The 16823-nt window shown below is 45.2% G+C and overlaps 1 protein-coding gene across 3 annotated transcripts in view; it reads right to left on the reverse strand.

Annotated features, from left to right (window-relative positions):
* The window catches only part of LOC137421956 (WD repeat-containing protein 7-like), a 523854-nt gene that overhangs the window by 318078 nt on the left and 188953 nt on the right, over positions 1-16823 (reverse strand). For all 3 annotated transcript variants that reach the window (XM_068108572.2, XM_078773034.1, XM_068108574.2), the window contains one exon: positions 8163-8281. In XM_068108572.2, the coding sequence (XP_067964673.2) occupies positions 8163-8281 (119 nt within the window). The remainder of the gene's footprint in view (positions 1-8162; positions 8282-16823) is intronic.

Raw genomic sequence — 16823 nt, forward strand, 5'->3', positions numbered from 1 at the left:
AGGAAACTATGTTTGATAGGTGGTGTGACTTGAAGGAGATTGGGAAAGACTTCAACCGTTTACGACAATTGATATTGGTGGAGGAATTTAAACAGTGTGTCCACGTGGACATTAAAGTGCATCTGGATGAAAAAAAGGTACCGGAGTTGTATGAGGCAGCAACAGTGGCAGATGACTATGCCTTGACACACAGGATGGGGTCCCACAAACCTAACTTCACACCTAGAGTTAGCCAGGGGAGTTACGGTAAATCAGGTTCGGAGAACAAATTTTCATGGAGGCGGCCTAGAGAGGACTATGGGGAAAAATCTGACACCGCAACTTTTATGGATCAGAAGACTGCAGTTCCAAGGCAGACCTATCTTCCGGGGGGCCCGAGGCAGACCACGGGTTTATCCTCCTGGGCATTTGATGTCCCAATGTTATGCCCTGAAAAGGAAAAATCAGGATCGGAGTCAGGCTAGTGCAACTCCGAATGCGTTGGCCAATGTGAGAAATCATCCTTGGAGGACAGTGCCTTGTGAAGGTTCCCGTGCCAAAGTTACGGCATCACAGAACGACCTTGTCCAAGAGGGTTACAAATCTTTTATTTCCGAGGGGTTTGTGTCACTGGATGGGGACTTAACTAACCAGAGACCTGTTAGGGTATTGAGGGACACAGGAGCACATCAATCTTTGATGCTTGAGGGCATTTTGCCATTGTCGGAGAAGACGGCAACTGGGGTTAGTGTTCTCTTACAGAGGGTTGGTGGCTATGTTAAAGCTCCTCTTCATGTAATCCATTTAAAGTCTGAGGTGGTGTCAGGACCGGTCACTGTGGGGTTACAAGCCACTCTTCATGTAGAGGGAATTTTTTTCATTATCGGGAATGATTTGGCCGGTGGTCGAGTTTCCGGTAATCCGATGTGGGTTGAAAAGCCCAGCATGGAAAATAACACAGCACAGTTAGAGCAGGAGATTCCGGGTATCTTTCCATCCTGTGCAGTGACTCGGGCTGTGGGTAGGAAGTGCTCTGAAGAGAAGGAGAAGGAAGGTGATGTCGATTTGGGTTCCATAGAGATATTGGAGGAAAAGTCGGGAAGAGATAATAGGAAAGGGAGTGACATCAATGAACCAAAGGAAAAGGTGGCATCTGGAACAAAAGAGGAAATGGAGTGTCCGTCGGAGACATCTGGGAACGAGGCTGAACAAATGGTGCTTGTCCAAAAGAGACTTGTTGAAGAGCAACACAGAGATTCGGAGCTCCGGAGTTTGATTGGTAAAGCCATTACAGAGGAAGAGGTTATGAAGGTACCTGTTGGTTACTTCATGAAAGGGGAAATATTCATGAGAAAATGGAGACCACCGTAGGTGCCAGCCAAAGACAAGTGGAAAGTTCATCACCAAATTGTGGTGCCACAGCCGTACCGGAAGGAGATATTGAGTTTGGCACATGAGACACCTTTGGCCGGGCACCTTGGAGTGAACAAGACATGACAGAATTTTGGTACATTTTTTCTGGCCAGGATTGCGACGTGATGTGGCGGAGTTCTGTAAATCTTGCCATTCTTGCCAGCTGGTGGGCAAACCTAATCAGAAAGTCCCTTCTGCACCTTTAAAACCAATTCCAGCTTTTGAAGAGCCATTCAGCCGAGTCATTATTGACTGTGTAGGCCCTTTACCTAAAACTAAGGCTGGACATCAGTATCTGCTGACCATCATGTGCGCTTCTCCACTAGGTTCCCAGAGGCAGTGCCTCTTAGAAAAATTACTGCGGTAGTTATTGCGAAGGCCTTGATTAAATTTTTCACTTTGGTTGGCCGACCTAAGGTCATCCAGTCTGATCAGGGTTCCAATTTCATGTCAACGCTTTTTCAGCAAGTGGTACACCTGTTGGGAGTGGAGTAAGTAAGATCAAGTACTTACCATCCCGAGAGCCAAGGGGCCTTGGAAAGGTTTCACCAGACATTGAAGAATATGATCAGAACGTACTGTTTTGAATGTGACAAGGATTGGGATGAGGGAATACCCTTATTGCTGTTTGCTATGATGGAATCTGTTCAGGAGTCATTGGGATTCAGTCCTTTTAACTTGTGTTTGGGCACACAGTTCGAGGACCATTGAAATTGGTGAAAGAACAGCGGCTACAGGAGGAGTCGCTGTCAACAGTGGTGGAGTATGTGTCAACGGCTAGGCACAGATTGGCAAAGGCTTGTGAAGTTGCGAGAGGAAACTTGAAAGTGACACAGGATAAAATGAAAGTGAGACATGACAAGAAATCTCGGATAAGAAATTTCAGTCCTGAGGACCGAGTGTTCGTGTTGCTTCCTGTTCCAGGTCAGCCACTACAGGCTAGATATTTTGGTCCCTATGCAATTGAAAGGAGGGTTAATGAAACAGATTACGTGGTGACAACTCCCGACCGACGGAAAAAGCGGCAGCTGTGTCATGTCAACCGACTGAAGAAATATTATGAGAGGAAGCCTGTGGAAAAAATGGGTCCTGTCTCACCTGTCGTGACTGTAGTCGGGGTGCAAGAGAATCCAGAGGTTGAGGCCGGTGTGAAGTTTGATAACATTGATGACCAGGCTTGTCCCAGATTGACGAACACAGAAGTGTTGAGTCATTTAGATGAGAAATTAGGTCATTTGACGAGGGAACAACAAGGACAACTATCCAGCCTAATTTTTTTGGGTTTGCACATTTGTTCACAGATGTACCTGGTCGTACTGACTTGGTATATCATGATATTGAGGTGGGGGTAGCCACTGCTGTGAAGCAACACCCCTATCGGATGAACCCTGTGAAGATGGAGTATCTTCGGAAGGAGGTTCAGTATATGTTGGAGAATGACATCATCGAACCAAGCAGCAGTGAATGGAGCTCACCATGTGTGTTGGTTCCAAACCCCGATGGCAGTTTTCGCTGTTGTATGGATTTAAAACGGGTTAATGCAGTGACCAAGACCGACTCATATCCCATCCCGAGGATTGATGACTGCATTGATAGAATAGGCCCAGCTAAATTTGTAACTAAATTTGACTTGCTGAAGGGGTATTGGCAGATTCCTCTTACTGATAGAGCCAAGGAAATCTCGGCTTTAGTCACACCAAATGGGTTGTATCAGCACAAGGTTCTTCCCTTTGGATTGAAAAACGGGCCTGCTACATTTCAACGGCTGATTAATAAGCTTATTGCAGACCATGAGGGGGTGTAGGCTTATCTGGATGATGTCATCATCCACACCATGATCATATTAAACATCCACACCATGGAAGATCATATTAAACAAATTCATGCATTTTTCAAGAAACTGACCGAGGCAGGGTTGACCATCAACTTATCTAAGAGTGAGTTTGTAAAAGCACAGGTGGTGTTCCTAGGCCATGTAGTAGGTCAGGGTCAGGTACAACCAGTGACAGCCAAGATAAAAGCCATTGATCGCTTCCAAGCTCCAAAAGGGAAGAAGGAGCTTATGAGATTCTTGGGTATGGCTGGTTGGTACCAGCGGTTCTGCAGGAATTTTTCTGATGTGGTAGCCCCTTTAACGAATTTGCTGAGGAAAGAGACCAAGTTTGTTTGGGATGACAAATGCCAGGCTGCCTTTGCCCACGTCAAAGCGATATTAATGAACTCTCCTGTCGTAGCAGCGCCGGATTTTCAAAAACCTTTCAAGTTGGCCATTGATGCAAGTGATGTGGGGGCTGGGGCAGTTCTATTACAGGAAGATGATGATGGCGTGGATCACCCGGTGTGCTACTATTCGAGAAAGTTTAACAAACATCAGTGAAATTATGCCACTGTGGAAAAAGAGACCCTTGCTCTCCTGCTAGTGCTTCAGCATTATGAGGTGTATCTGGGAACTACTACCTTTCCTGTAAAAGTCCTCACTGATCACAACCCCTTAACCTTCATTCAAAAAATGAAAAATAAAAATCAGAGGTTGATGAGATGAATTTTGTCTTTGCAGGAGTTCAACTTGGAAATTGAGCATGTAAAGGGCAGGGACAATGTCGTTGCCGATGCTTTATCCAGAGTGAACTAACTTAGAAAATTCCTGTAGGTTGTTTGGAAGTTTTGTTGCTTTCTTCTGGGGAATATTAGTTATTGTTGCTCATGTGAGTTGATCAGCCATAGGTTGATTGGTAGTTTTTTGGGTGTGAGTTTTACTTTTGTTTGTTAAAGCGGGTTTTTGCATGAAAAGAAAGTCTTCACTATGTTCAAACTTTCTTTCTTGAGGGTGGGGAGTGTTACGGATTTGTCACTTCCGTCTTTGTGGTTTTCATCCACGTGAAGCATTTTTAGTTTCATGTACTATTATTGTTACAGTTTCAGTGTGAAATGGAGATAACTGTCTTCAAAGGTAAAAATAGTGTCTCAGAAGAAAAACGAAATGAGTGAGGGCGAAACCGGAAAAAGGAGAAGAGGCGGGGGAGCGGATCGAGTGAGATTGGGGAAGAAAGGGCTATCTGCTTCGTGGGGTCAAGCAGACCTTGTGGACATTGGTTAAAAAATAACCACCTTTAGAGGCCATTTTTCCCCACAAAGCGGGGGTTGGCCTTTTTCGGGAACCGTGGTTGTTGTTGTTTTTCGGTCCCCTTTTTGAAGCAATGTTTTACGGCCGGATGCCCTTCCTGACGCCAACCCTTTTTGCCGCCTTTTAATGACAAACAGTCATTTTCGTTGCAATCGCAATCAAATTCAATCAAATTCAAAAAAATCAAAATCAAAAGTTGCAAACAGTCAATCGCCTTGTGGACATTTGTTGCGAGCGAATATTGGTTTCCCCGGGAAAGGGATTCTCGTGACAGCCGTTATTGCTGTGGCAAATAAAGCTGCGTGACAGGTTTTGGTTCCGAAAGTGAATCATCGCTGGAGAGCAGGTACGCCTCCATTACCGGCCAGTCAGCGATTTCACCTCACACCAGCCATTCGCCTGGTTCCCCGTGCGTGTCGTGGATTTTCCCCGGAGCGATCTCACCTTGGGAACCGCTGATCGTTCATGTCAGCTTCATTGTCTGGTGAACGGAAGGTGTGAATTCCCAATCACCTTTTGGGTGAACTATTACTGGACCGACGTCGGCCCGACCTCTCACCAAGCGTATCTTCTGCACCGTCGACGGTCAGTCGTCCTGGGTTCAGCTTTCAGTACGACCTTTTCTTGTGATCACCGGAGCGGGGATCGACTTTGGCCTGGTGTCGTGACACAGTGACTTTGGGGAATGTTACAGTTCGCTCATGTTGGAGTACTGTGAGTTATTGATTCAGGAATACATTGGTGGTACCATCATAGGAATTGTATGGTGTTTGCTGTGCAAGTGATAGTTTTCTTGTACTTGCGTTAAGTGTTATTATTGTGTGAGTTGAATACAATACTTGGTTTTTGTATCAATTGCTTGGTGTGGTTCTACCATTGGTCATTGGGACAGTGGGACACACACATAATAGCACATCTTTCTGCCGTGACTCCTTTCAGGGCTCGGAGGTACACCGTGACCGGGGTTTGGGGAGGAGCACGTAACAAACTGCATTTGCATATCGAGTCACTAAATTGGGAAACATACTATTTTTGAGGTCAAAAGGTCAAAGGTCAAAAGGTGGAACTTCCAAAATCATCAATTTTCATCTGGAAATTTCATCTAAACATCATGGACAATTTGATGTATAAATGGAAAACTTTTGGGGGAGGAGGGGGGGGGGGGTGGCGGATTGTGCAAGTATCGTGCTCCGCATGACGTCTTCTTGTTTGTTTGTTTGTCTGTGAACAGGATATCTCAAAAAGTTATGGACGGATTCGGCCGAAATTTGGTGAAGAGGTTGGGTGTGTGACAAAGAAGAAGTTTTGAATCTGGATCAGAGGGTTTTTAAAAACCTTTTAAGTGATACTTCACCATTGAAGGATTGGGCCAAAAATATACTGTATAGAACCACCTTTAGGGGGCCATTTTTCCCCACAGAGCAGGGTTGGCCTTTTTCGGGCACCGTGGTCCCATTTTTGGAAGCAATGTTTTCTCGCTGGATGCCCTTCCTGCCACCAAACCTGTTAGTCGCCTCTTGCGACACACAGAGAATTACCAGTGAACTGGTACTCAATTTGCCGACCTCAGAAGGACGACAGGCTGAGTCAACACCCCTGGTGTTAATTCAGCGATCGACTGTGATTCGAACCCAGGATCCTAGGATCCCAAGCCAGCACCCTAACAGCTAAGCCAACACCAGGCTTCCAAAAAGATACTGTATATAGCATGATAATTCAAAAACTTGTCCTGCAGCATTTGAAATAAATGAGATAAATGTGTAACACATTCAGTGGGGTTTAAAGAACATTTTATTAATAAGCATTTCTTGTAAGGTATAAAACTTTTTACTCTTTCTCATAAGGATATACACTACAGCGTCTTCTTCATCTGTAGTTTGCATTGTTTCTCGCCTTGAGAACAGACATTTAATATGTGTGTTGTGATATTGTTTTAAAACAAATGATCTTCCTTGTTAATTGTGTTCCAAAATTCTCCTTTTATCTGCCTCCCATTTCACACAATGACATAAGTATTGTATTTATAAAAAGAAATCTGAACAAAAACTACATGGCTTTAAATTGATTGTGATCAAGATGGCCCCAAAACTACATGGCCTCCAAGCCAAATAGCAAGAACTCTCAACAACAATGATAGGGAAGGAGGAATTACCTAATCCCAAGTTAACAATCATTGTAAATTGTGGATCAATCTCGATTACACACACAGACATTAACAGCACCTCAGCCTTATCATTACCATGTGTGCCAATGACAATGAGAATAAGAAACTTTCTATCAACTCTAGAAAGTGCAACCCCAAACTCAAACAGAGTGGAGGTTGGAGATACACTACATGAACAAAGGTATGTGGACACCCGAACATCAAATATCTCTTTCCAAAAGCATAGGCATTAATATGGAGTTGGTGTCTGCTTTGCTGCAAAAATAGCCTCCACTCTTCTGGGAAGGCGTTCCACGTGATGTTGGAACATTGCTGTGGGGATTTGCTTCCATTCAGCCACAAGTGCATTAGTGAGGTTGGGCCCTGATGTTGGGTGATTCGGCCTGGCTCGCAGTCGGCGTTCCAATTCATCCCAAAGGTGTTTGATGGGGTTGAGGTCAGGGATCTGTGCAGGCCAGTCAAGTTCTTCCACACCAATGTCGACAAACCATTTCGGTATGGACCTCGCTTTGTGCACGGGGGCATTGTCATGCTGAAACAGGAAAGGGCCTTCCCATAACGGTTGCCACAAAGTTGGAAGCAAACAATCGTCTAGAATGTCATTGTATGCTGTAGCGTCAAGATTTCCCTTCACTAGAACTAAGGGGCCCAGACCGAACCATGAAAAACAGCCCCTGACCATTATTCCTCCTCCACCAAACGTTACAGTTGGCACTATGCATTCGGGCAGGTAGCGTTCTCCTGGCATCCGCTAAACCCAGATACGTCCGTCGGACTAGTTGGTGAAGCGTGATTCATCACTCCAGAGAACGCGTTTCCACTGTTCCAGAGTCCAATGGCAGCGAGTTTTACACCACTCCGACTGACGCTTGGCATTGCGCATGATCTTAGGCTTGTGTGTGGCTGCTTGGCCCTGGAAACCCATTTCATGAAACTCCCGATGAACAGTTGTTGTGCTGACGTTGCTTCCTGAGACAGTTTGGGACTTGGTAGTGAGTGTTTCAACCGAGGACAAATGATTTGTACGCGCTACGCGCATCAGCACTCGGCGGTCCCGTTCTGTGAGTTTGTGTGGCCTACCACTTCGCGGCTGAGCTGTTGTTGCTCCGAGACGTTTCCACTTCACAATAACAGCACTTACAGTTGCCCAGGGCAGCTCTAGCAGGGCAGAAATTTGAGGAACTGACTTGTTGGAAAGGTGGCATCCTATGACGGTGCCACGTTGAAAGTCACTGAGCTCTTCAGTTTGGCCCAATGGCCCATTCTACTGCCAATGTTTGTCTATGGAGATTGCATGGCTGTGTGCTTGATTATATATACCTGTCAGCAATGGGTGTGGCTGAAACAGCCGAATCCACTAATTAGAATGGGTGTCCGCATACTTTTCGTCATGTCGTGTAGATCAGGAATAACCTAGTTGTGATTGGAATGAAACGTAAGGTATGAAAGATATATTGGAAGCATAAATACAGATGAGCTCACTTCCAGGCAATCATTCTGCCAGTGCGCTGCAAGCAGCTCGAATTTCGGGTGCTGGAAGGTGTTGGAAGCAAGTTTCTCAGCGAGGCCGTTTGAATGTAGTGATGCCATCTTGAGCAAGGCTGCAACGTCAAAACAAAAGAGTCAGGATTCAATTTGATTATTCATGTAATTGCAATGAATAACGAGGAATAATAACAAGCAATAACTAGAACGGCACTCGGGAGAGCGCATACCTCCGCCAGGCTGAACAGCTTGTTTTGTATCCCAATCATAGGCTGGATCTGGATTCGGACCTGAACCAAAATCTAATCGGCTTTTTCTTTTCACCTAAACAACTCATCCACCAAGTTTAGTCATAACTAGTCCATAGCTTTTTGAAATATCATGCTATACAGTATATCGTTTTTGGCCCTATCACTTCATGTTGAAGAATCAATTAATTTTTTTTTTTAAATGCTCATATCCAAATCGAGATTCAAGTCTTCATCACAATTAAATAAATTGTTCCTTGTCACACACCCAACCTGTCCAACAGATTTCATCCAAATTCTTCCGCAACTTTTTGATATATCGTCTTCACAAACAGAGACAAACAGACAGACAGGTGTGAAAACATAACCTCCTTCCACATTTGGTGGCAGAGGTAACAATCACCCATCCATACTCAAGCTACCTACAGGTCCTGCCAATATTCCTGTACCCCTCTATCTCCAATGCTTATACAACAACAACAACATGCATTTTAAGGCCATTTTCCCTGCTAGAGCGGGGGTTAGCCTTGCGGTCCCCATGACAATCTTCTCCAATTTGCCCTATTTTCTGCATCTCTCCTTGTTAACCCCCTTGCCCACATTTCTTCTTCCACCATCTTTAGCCAAGTCTTTCTCAGTCTTCCCCGTCCTCTACTTCCTTCTACATTCATTTCCATCACTCTTCTCAACCAGTCACTCTCATCCTTCCTCAACACATGACCAAACCATCTCAACCTGTTCCTCTTCACAGCATCAATCACAGGCAATATTCCCATCATCTTTCGCAATTCATCATTTGTCTTCTTCTCTCTCAACGATACTCCGCACATCCATCGAACCATTCGCATTTCCACCCTTTCCAGCCTTCGTTGCTGCTCTACGTTCATTACCCATGTCTCGCTCCCATAAATCATAACACTTCTCACACATGCAGCATACACCTTTCCCTTCAGCTTCAGCGACACTCTCCTCCTCATCAGCACGCCACTCAGTTCCCGAAACTTCTTCCATGCACATCTCACTCGAGCAACCGTTGCCGAGTCTGATCCACCTTCTCCATTCAGCATGTCTCCAAGGTAGCAAAATGTTTTCACACCTTCCAGCTTCACGCCGTCTCCAAGATCCAACTCAACATTTCCTCCATCTGCAGCTCCCTCTGTGCACACCTTACATTTGAATGCAGCTGCCACACTGGTAAATGACCCTCTCAGACCACTACATTTTTGATGAACCCACTCAGCGCACATTGTACATTGAATGGAGTTCACTCCGACACCCTTCCTGCACACAGCACACGGCCACTTCCCAGTTCTTTCCACCTCACCACATGCTTTACCACTTGCCATCACCTTCGTTTTTCCGATATTCACCTTCAGACCTTTTGTCTCCATACATTCCTTCCACTTGTTCATCTTTTCCTTCAGTCCATCCATACTTTCCGCAATCAACACCAGATCATCTGCATACAACAACTCCCACGGTAAACCCTCCTTTACGTTCTGAGCCAGCACCTCCATCACAGCTACAAATAGTAGTGGACTTAGTACCGACCCCTGATGCACTCCCACCTTCACCTCAAACTCACCACTGTTCCCGTCCTTCGTCCTTACAGCTGTGCGCGCTCTTTTGTACATTGCCATCACTACTCTGATCAACCATTCCTCCACTCCTAACTTCCTCAATGCTCATGTCAATACTTTGCGTGGAACCATATCGAATGCTTTCTCCAGCTCAACAAACCCAAAAAACAACTTCTTCCTCTTCTCCATGTACTTCTCCTGCAGCTGCCTCACAATGAAAAGCGCATCTGTCGTTCCTCTTCCTGGCATAAATCCAAACTGCATTTCGTTGATCTTCACTTTCTTCCTTATCCTCCTCTCCAACACCCTTTCCAATACCTTCATTCCATGCTCCAATAACTTTATCGCTCGGTACGAGCCACACTCCAGAGGGTCACCTTTCCCCTTGTATAGAGGGACGAGGGTACTCAGTTCCCAAACCACTGGAATGCGGCCTTCTTTCACCACCAGATTACAGATCTCTGTCATTCTCTTCACACCCCAACTTCCTGCTGCCTTCAACATATCTCCCACAACTCCCGTCGGCCCTCCCGCTTTTCCACTCTTCATTGCTTTTATCGCTTCCTCAACTTCCTTCTCAGTTATCTTCTCTGCTGGTCCTAAAACTGGGTTACTCTCGATGTTGCCATCCCATTCATTCTCTGTATTCAACAGCATTTCCATATATCTTTTCCATCTTCCTTTAATTCCATCTGGGTCGACAACGATTTGTCCCACTTCATCCTTCAAGCAACCCACCCCCATCACATCACACCTCTCTTTCGCTATGTGCTTTGCAATCCTGAATACTGCTTTCTGACCCTCTTCCGAATCCAAGCGTTCTCCGAACATTTTACTGCATGCCTCCTGCGCCTTTGCTACCTCTTTCTTTGCAGCCTTCCTGGCTGCCTTATAACTTTCATGCTCTGCTGTTTCTCCTCCCGTACCCTTCGCCTTCTGCCACTCCTTGAACTTCTTCCTCTTCTCATCAATCCTCTTTCCAACTTCATCATCCCACCACCATGTTTCTGAGTGCCTCGGTGGTCCTTTTGTCCATCCACATACCTCACCAACGGCTCCCAACAGACTAGCTTTAATTGACATCCAACCACTTTCAAGCTCAACCACATCATCCTCTACCCTACTCAGCCTCTCTTTTAATGCCTCCCTTACTGTCACCTCTTTCAACCTCCACACCTTCATTCTTGGTTGGTACTTCACCCGCCACGCTCTCCTGGCACCTTTCACCCTTATGTCACAGACAACCAAGTGGTGCTGTGAAACAGCCTCCTCCCCCGGGACCACCTTTGTGTCCCGGAGGTGCCCCCTATCTCGCCTATGCACCATCAGGTAGTCAACGGTTGTCGTCAACCCACCTGACGTGTATGTAACAAGCTTATTATCCTCTTTCTGGAACTGAGTATTACAAATCAACAAATCAGCTCCATCAGCAAACTCCAAAATCCTTTCACCTTCTCCATTTCTCACACCATATCTGTAACCCCCATGAACTCCCTCAAAACCATCCATACTCCTTCCCACATGTGCATTCAGGTCTCCTCCCACCACAACAACTTCCTCATCTTTCACGTTTTCCATCAGCTTCTCTATCGCACACCAGAACTTGTCCTTCTCTTCATTGCTTCGACCAACCTGCGGAGCATATCCCGAGATGACGTTCACCAAGAGCTTTCCAATCATAATTTTCACCATCATCAACCTATCACTCACTCTAGTCACACTCACCACACTGTCTGCAAACTCCTCAGAAAACAGGACACCAACACCATTCACGCCCTCCGGGCACCCTTGCCACACAAACTTGTATTTCCGTCCCTGCCTACCCTTCACCATTCTCACACCACTTCCCTTCCATCTCGTCTCTTGCACACAACATATGTCCACTCTTCTTCTGACCAATACTTCCACCACTTCTCCTGATCTCCCTGTCATTGTCCCTACATTCCATGTCCCAAACCTCAGAAACCGATCTCCACTTCGGGCTGCACCCTGCCCATATGTAGTTGTAATTGTCATGGTTCTCTTTTTGAGGCAATGTTTTTATGGCCGGATGCCCTTCCTGACGCCAACCCTCTTAGTCGTCTCTTACGACACGCAGGGATACGGTGTACCTATTCTGACCAGGGTACACACTGGGAAACGTTTAAAACATGGAAATTCGGGGGGGGGGGGGGGCGGCGTCAGCAAACAGAACCATGAAAACCATGAAAAACAATCTGGGAAAAGTCTCCAAGCGAGAACGTGGATTTGAGAAAGAAGGTGCAGAGGCGGAAGAAAAACGAGATACAGGGGGCGGGGCACAAGTCGAGACGAGGAGGAGAGCGAACAAGCAACGTGTCCGGGAGGAGAGAAAGAATCAATATAGAATTATTTGTCTAGGGAGATGAGGTGAGGGGGAGAAAATAAAATAAAAGAAACAAAGGTAAAGGAAAGAACCCAAATCGACAAAACACCGACGGGGGGAGGGAAGCCCCAAGTTACCAGGCCGCGCACGAGGTACGACCCAGAAAACGATTAACTCCACACAAGTTTGTACGAATTACAAACCAATACCAACCAGAAACACACAACAACACGTGCACAGCAAAATAACCAGTGGAAATTTGACAAAGACAAGAATGGGAAAACACTTAAAGTTCGATGCCGTGGAGAGCTCGAAGTACGCTTCACTCCGTACTGACCTAATTTGTCCATCGCCTGCACAGTAGGAGATGGCGTTTTGTAATCACTTTTGTGTCTGCTTGTCTGTCTCTGTGTCTGTGTGTCTGTCTGTCTGTCTCTGTATCTGTGTGTCTAGGCTGTAATTTGTTACAGTTTTCACCAAAGCTTTATCATGATATTACATAGAAGGCAGATTAATAATTTTGCCAAAAGGTCAAAGGAAAGCGTCATATAAAATCATCAATTTTCATCCAATTGACCTAAAATTTAAATTTACCATTTGGGGTTTGTCATCAAATTTTTAACAATGCTTTATTATGAGAATATGGAGAAGGCAAATTAATAATTTTGTCAAAAGGTCAAAGGTCAGCATCACCTATAATCATCAATTTTCATCTGATTGACCTGAAAATTTAAGAATTTGCATATTGGGTCTATGAATTGGTTCACCAATGAAAAACTAGAAGCTGATTGTTTGTTTTTGTAGAGCAAAGGGTCAAAGGTCAAGGTTGCATAAAATCGTCAATTTTCATTTTGTATTTCTTTTGCCTGTTTTTGACATGTTTAGCATACAGAAGAGGAAGAAGAAGGCCATTCGTGTCTTCAACTTTTCAAATTCAAATTTCAGTATTTTAAAATAGTTTTAGTTCTTCAAATTCAGTATTTTCCCATTCCTGTCATTGTCAAATTTCCACTGGTTATTTTACTGTGTATGTGCCACTGTGTGTTTCTAGTTAGTTTTGGTTTGTAACTCGTGCAAACTTGTGTTTAATTAATCGTTTTCTGTGTCGTACCGCGTGCGTGGCCTGGTCCCTCTCGGCTCCCTACCCCCGTCGGTATTTTGTAAATTTAATTTCTTCCCTGTATTGCTTTTTTATTTGATTTTCTTTACTCCCCCTATCCCCCTCAACCCCCATCGAACATCTAATGTTTTAAATAGGAATTTAAAAAAAACTTTATTTCCTTCTCTCCTCGAGTTCCCCTCCCTGCCCACGATGACGCGCTTTTTGTCTTGCCCCTCCCCCTTTATCTTCTTCCTCTCCAGCCAATACTCACCTTTCCAACTCTAGTTTTCACCATACTCATTTAACCCTTTCTCCTTCTTTTTCAGATCCATGCCCTCACTTCAGGGACTTTCCCCAGATTGTTTTTCACGGTTTTGTTTAAATATGATTTAAATATGTTTAAACTCCCCCCCCTGCAGTGTTTTATTCAGTGGTATATTACAACATGCTGTTTTTCTTCCTAATTAAAAGGCTTTTTTCAATTTCCTCATCAAATCAATCCACTTAAAAAAATTAATTCAATCTCTTACAGTTCTCCCTCTCTACATTCTCTAAACTCAACTGCATTCCACCCCATCTCTATAGTTTTCAAACGGATCTCCCAGGATGCTCCTAGACGTTTCCACCTCACAATAACAACACTTACAGTTGACCGGGGAAGCTTTAGCTCTTCCTGGTTACCCCCTCCTACGGTATGATAGAGCTGAGACTCGTCCTGGTGGTGGGGTTGCTATCTTTATCAAAAGCTATCTCCCTCACTCTCCTTGCACTGCCCTCTCTCCACCTCACCCCCAGGAGTACCTCTGGCTACGGCTTCCTCTCCACTCACAACTTTTGTTCAGATGTGTTCTGTACCGTCCTCCAAACGGTGACGACTCGATTTACATCACGCTGTCTGACAACATGGACCAACTTCTACCCACTCATCCTAACTCTCTCTTCCTCATATGTGGTGATTTCAACTGTCATCTTGCCAGCTGGGGTGTGGGTACCTCTTACACCAGCCATGGCACCTCAGCAAAGGACTTCTGCGACTCATTGGGACTGACACAATCTGTCAATTTCCCGACCCGGGTCTCAGTCAACGGAGCATCTTCTTTTCTAGACTTGGTTATGACAAACTTCCCTGCAAATGTCTGCTGCTCTTCTTCTGCTCCAATCAGTTCTTCTGATCATTTGCTTGTTAAAGTGGACATCTCCCTGGCCATTCTCAGAGAGCCTCCTCAGCGTCGACGAGTCTGGCATTTCACTCAGGCCGACTGGAATGGTCTTCAAGCTGCCATCAATCATCTGGACTGGTCTGCCATCTCTACTGCCTGTGACATCAACTGTTCCTGGGAATTCTTCCAAAGTAAACTGCTCTCTCATGCACAGATTTATCCCATCTCGTTTTCAGTTGTCATACCCTTCCTACCATCCATGATACACAGAATCTTGGGGTGAGGCAGTTGCCCTGAAAGAACTTGCCTTCGCCTCCTGGAAGGCAAATCCAACGGAAGGCATCTTGGTTGCGCAGATGGCGCAAATAAGCAAAGCGCGACGAAGAGGTTTTCTTGTCACATTCTTTTCAGACCCAGGCCTTATCGTCACTGTGGACCTTCTCACGGCACAGCAGCCTGGCGAGTTCTCCAAACATCTTACCGCAGGTATTGCAACAGAAGATCAATTTCTTCGGTTCTCCCAGAATCAGCACAGTTTTTGAAAACGGCAGACTTTGTCCGTTCGTATTGTCCGGTAAGACCAATCAACATCACCAGCTCCACGGGTTCTGGCATCGGATGATCTTTATCTCGGAATCCCACAAGGTGTTATTCCATAACTTGAATTATCGTGACTTCAGGTTCCACCAGCTCTGTTGTAATATCAAAGCCATCTTTCTCCTGCTCCTCTTCCTGTTTCATCAAATCTCCCTTCAACTGCTGTTCCTTTTCTTCCTTTCAACTTTTTTTCTTTTCTTCATTAATTCACCCCTGATCCACTTTTCTGAAATACCGACTTCTTTCCTGGAAGTCCTAGTTGTGTCCATGTGTTTGTTTTTACCTCTAAACCCCCCCCCCTCCACCCCCTTTCCCACACCTCCTCCCCCCAAACCCTCTCCCTCCCACATATCTCCCGATGTCCCTGCTCTCAAATGTTGTACTTGTGTGCTTCCCCTCTCTCCCCATCTTGTCTCCCACTCCCTATATTTTGTCTTATGTGTCCGTTTGTTTTTTTGTCATTAATGTTAGCTCTTATACTAGCCTCGATCTTGTATACAAAAAAAAAGTCCTTTCTGGGCACTTCTGAGCTCCTCACCACATGCAAAGCTTTCATCCACAGCTCAATGGAATACTGCTCTTCCCTCTGGGCTGGTGCTCCTGCCTCACACCCAGCTCGGCTTCATGCGGTTGAAACCAAAGCATTCAGAGTCATTGTAATCCCCCACGATGAAGTTATGAGGGCCTTTCTCTCTCTCACCGCAGGCAGGTAGGTGGTCTTTCTGTCTTCCACCGACTCCTCTTTGGCCTTGCTCCCCCTGCTCTGTCTGTGCTCTGTCCCCGAAACATTCCTGCAGGAAGCACAATATCTGCCAGCAACCCTCTTCTGGTGAAACTGTCAAAATCAAGACTCTCTGCTAACCTTCACTCCTTCATTCCTGTTTTCTCCTCTGACTCTGGAACAAACTCCCACACTCTCTTCAATCCCACTCCTCCCTCCAGGTCTTTAAAACAGCTGTTCACCACCATCTTTTATCTTCCCCCTTCCAAAACCTTGATCTTTTATACCCCCATTAAAACACCCCAAATCCGCCTATTTCAATCCCCAACTTCTTTCCTGAAATTCCTAGAAGTGTTCATTTGCTTTATACCATGTACCCCACCCTCCCCCAGCCCTCCCCCTTCCACAGATCTACCGACATCCCTGTTCTCTTCTGTTGCTCTGTTCTCGTCCCTGCTCTCTCTCTCCCCCTTTTGTCTCCCACTCCCTTCATTGCATGTTTTCATGTTCTCAATGTGTTAGCTCTTACATGATCCTCAATTCTGTATACAAAAAAAAGAAGAAAAAAATAAGGCGTCTGAATACAAAGCAGTCATGGACGGGCTTTGCATTTGCAGATGCTTTCTAGTTAATGTTTCAAACTCCCCTTGCTTTGAGGCCTAACAAAGCTAAACCCTTTCGGGCTATCGCATAATTTAGTCTTATGATTTAATTTTTTTGTGATATTTTTGACTGTCGCTGACATAGTTTAAGACGCTACTAAAATAAATCCCAAGAAAAATGTGACAAAATTGGACATTTGTATACAAAAAATGCAATTTAAATAACTAAATATATGTGTGGGTTTCGGATTGGGGGATTGCTTATTCGGACGGTCTCTTCGTTGTGCGTTGGCATTTTTAGAGG

The sequence above is a fragment of the Myxine glutinosa genome, chromosome 2 (assembly GCF_964187855.1).
Source record: "Myxine glutinosa chromosome 2, kmMyxGlut1.1, whole genome shotgun sequence".
In the NCBI taxonomy this organism is placed as follows: domain Eukaryota; kingdom Metazoa; phylum Chordata; class Myxini; order Myxiniformes; family Myxinidae; genus Myxine; species Myxine glutinosa.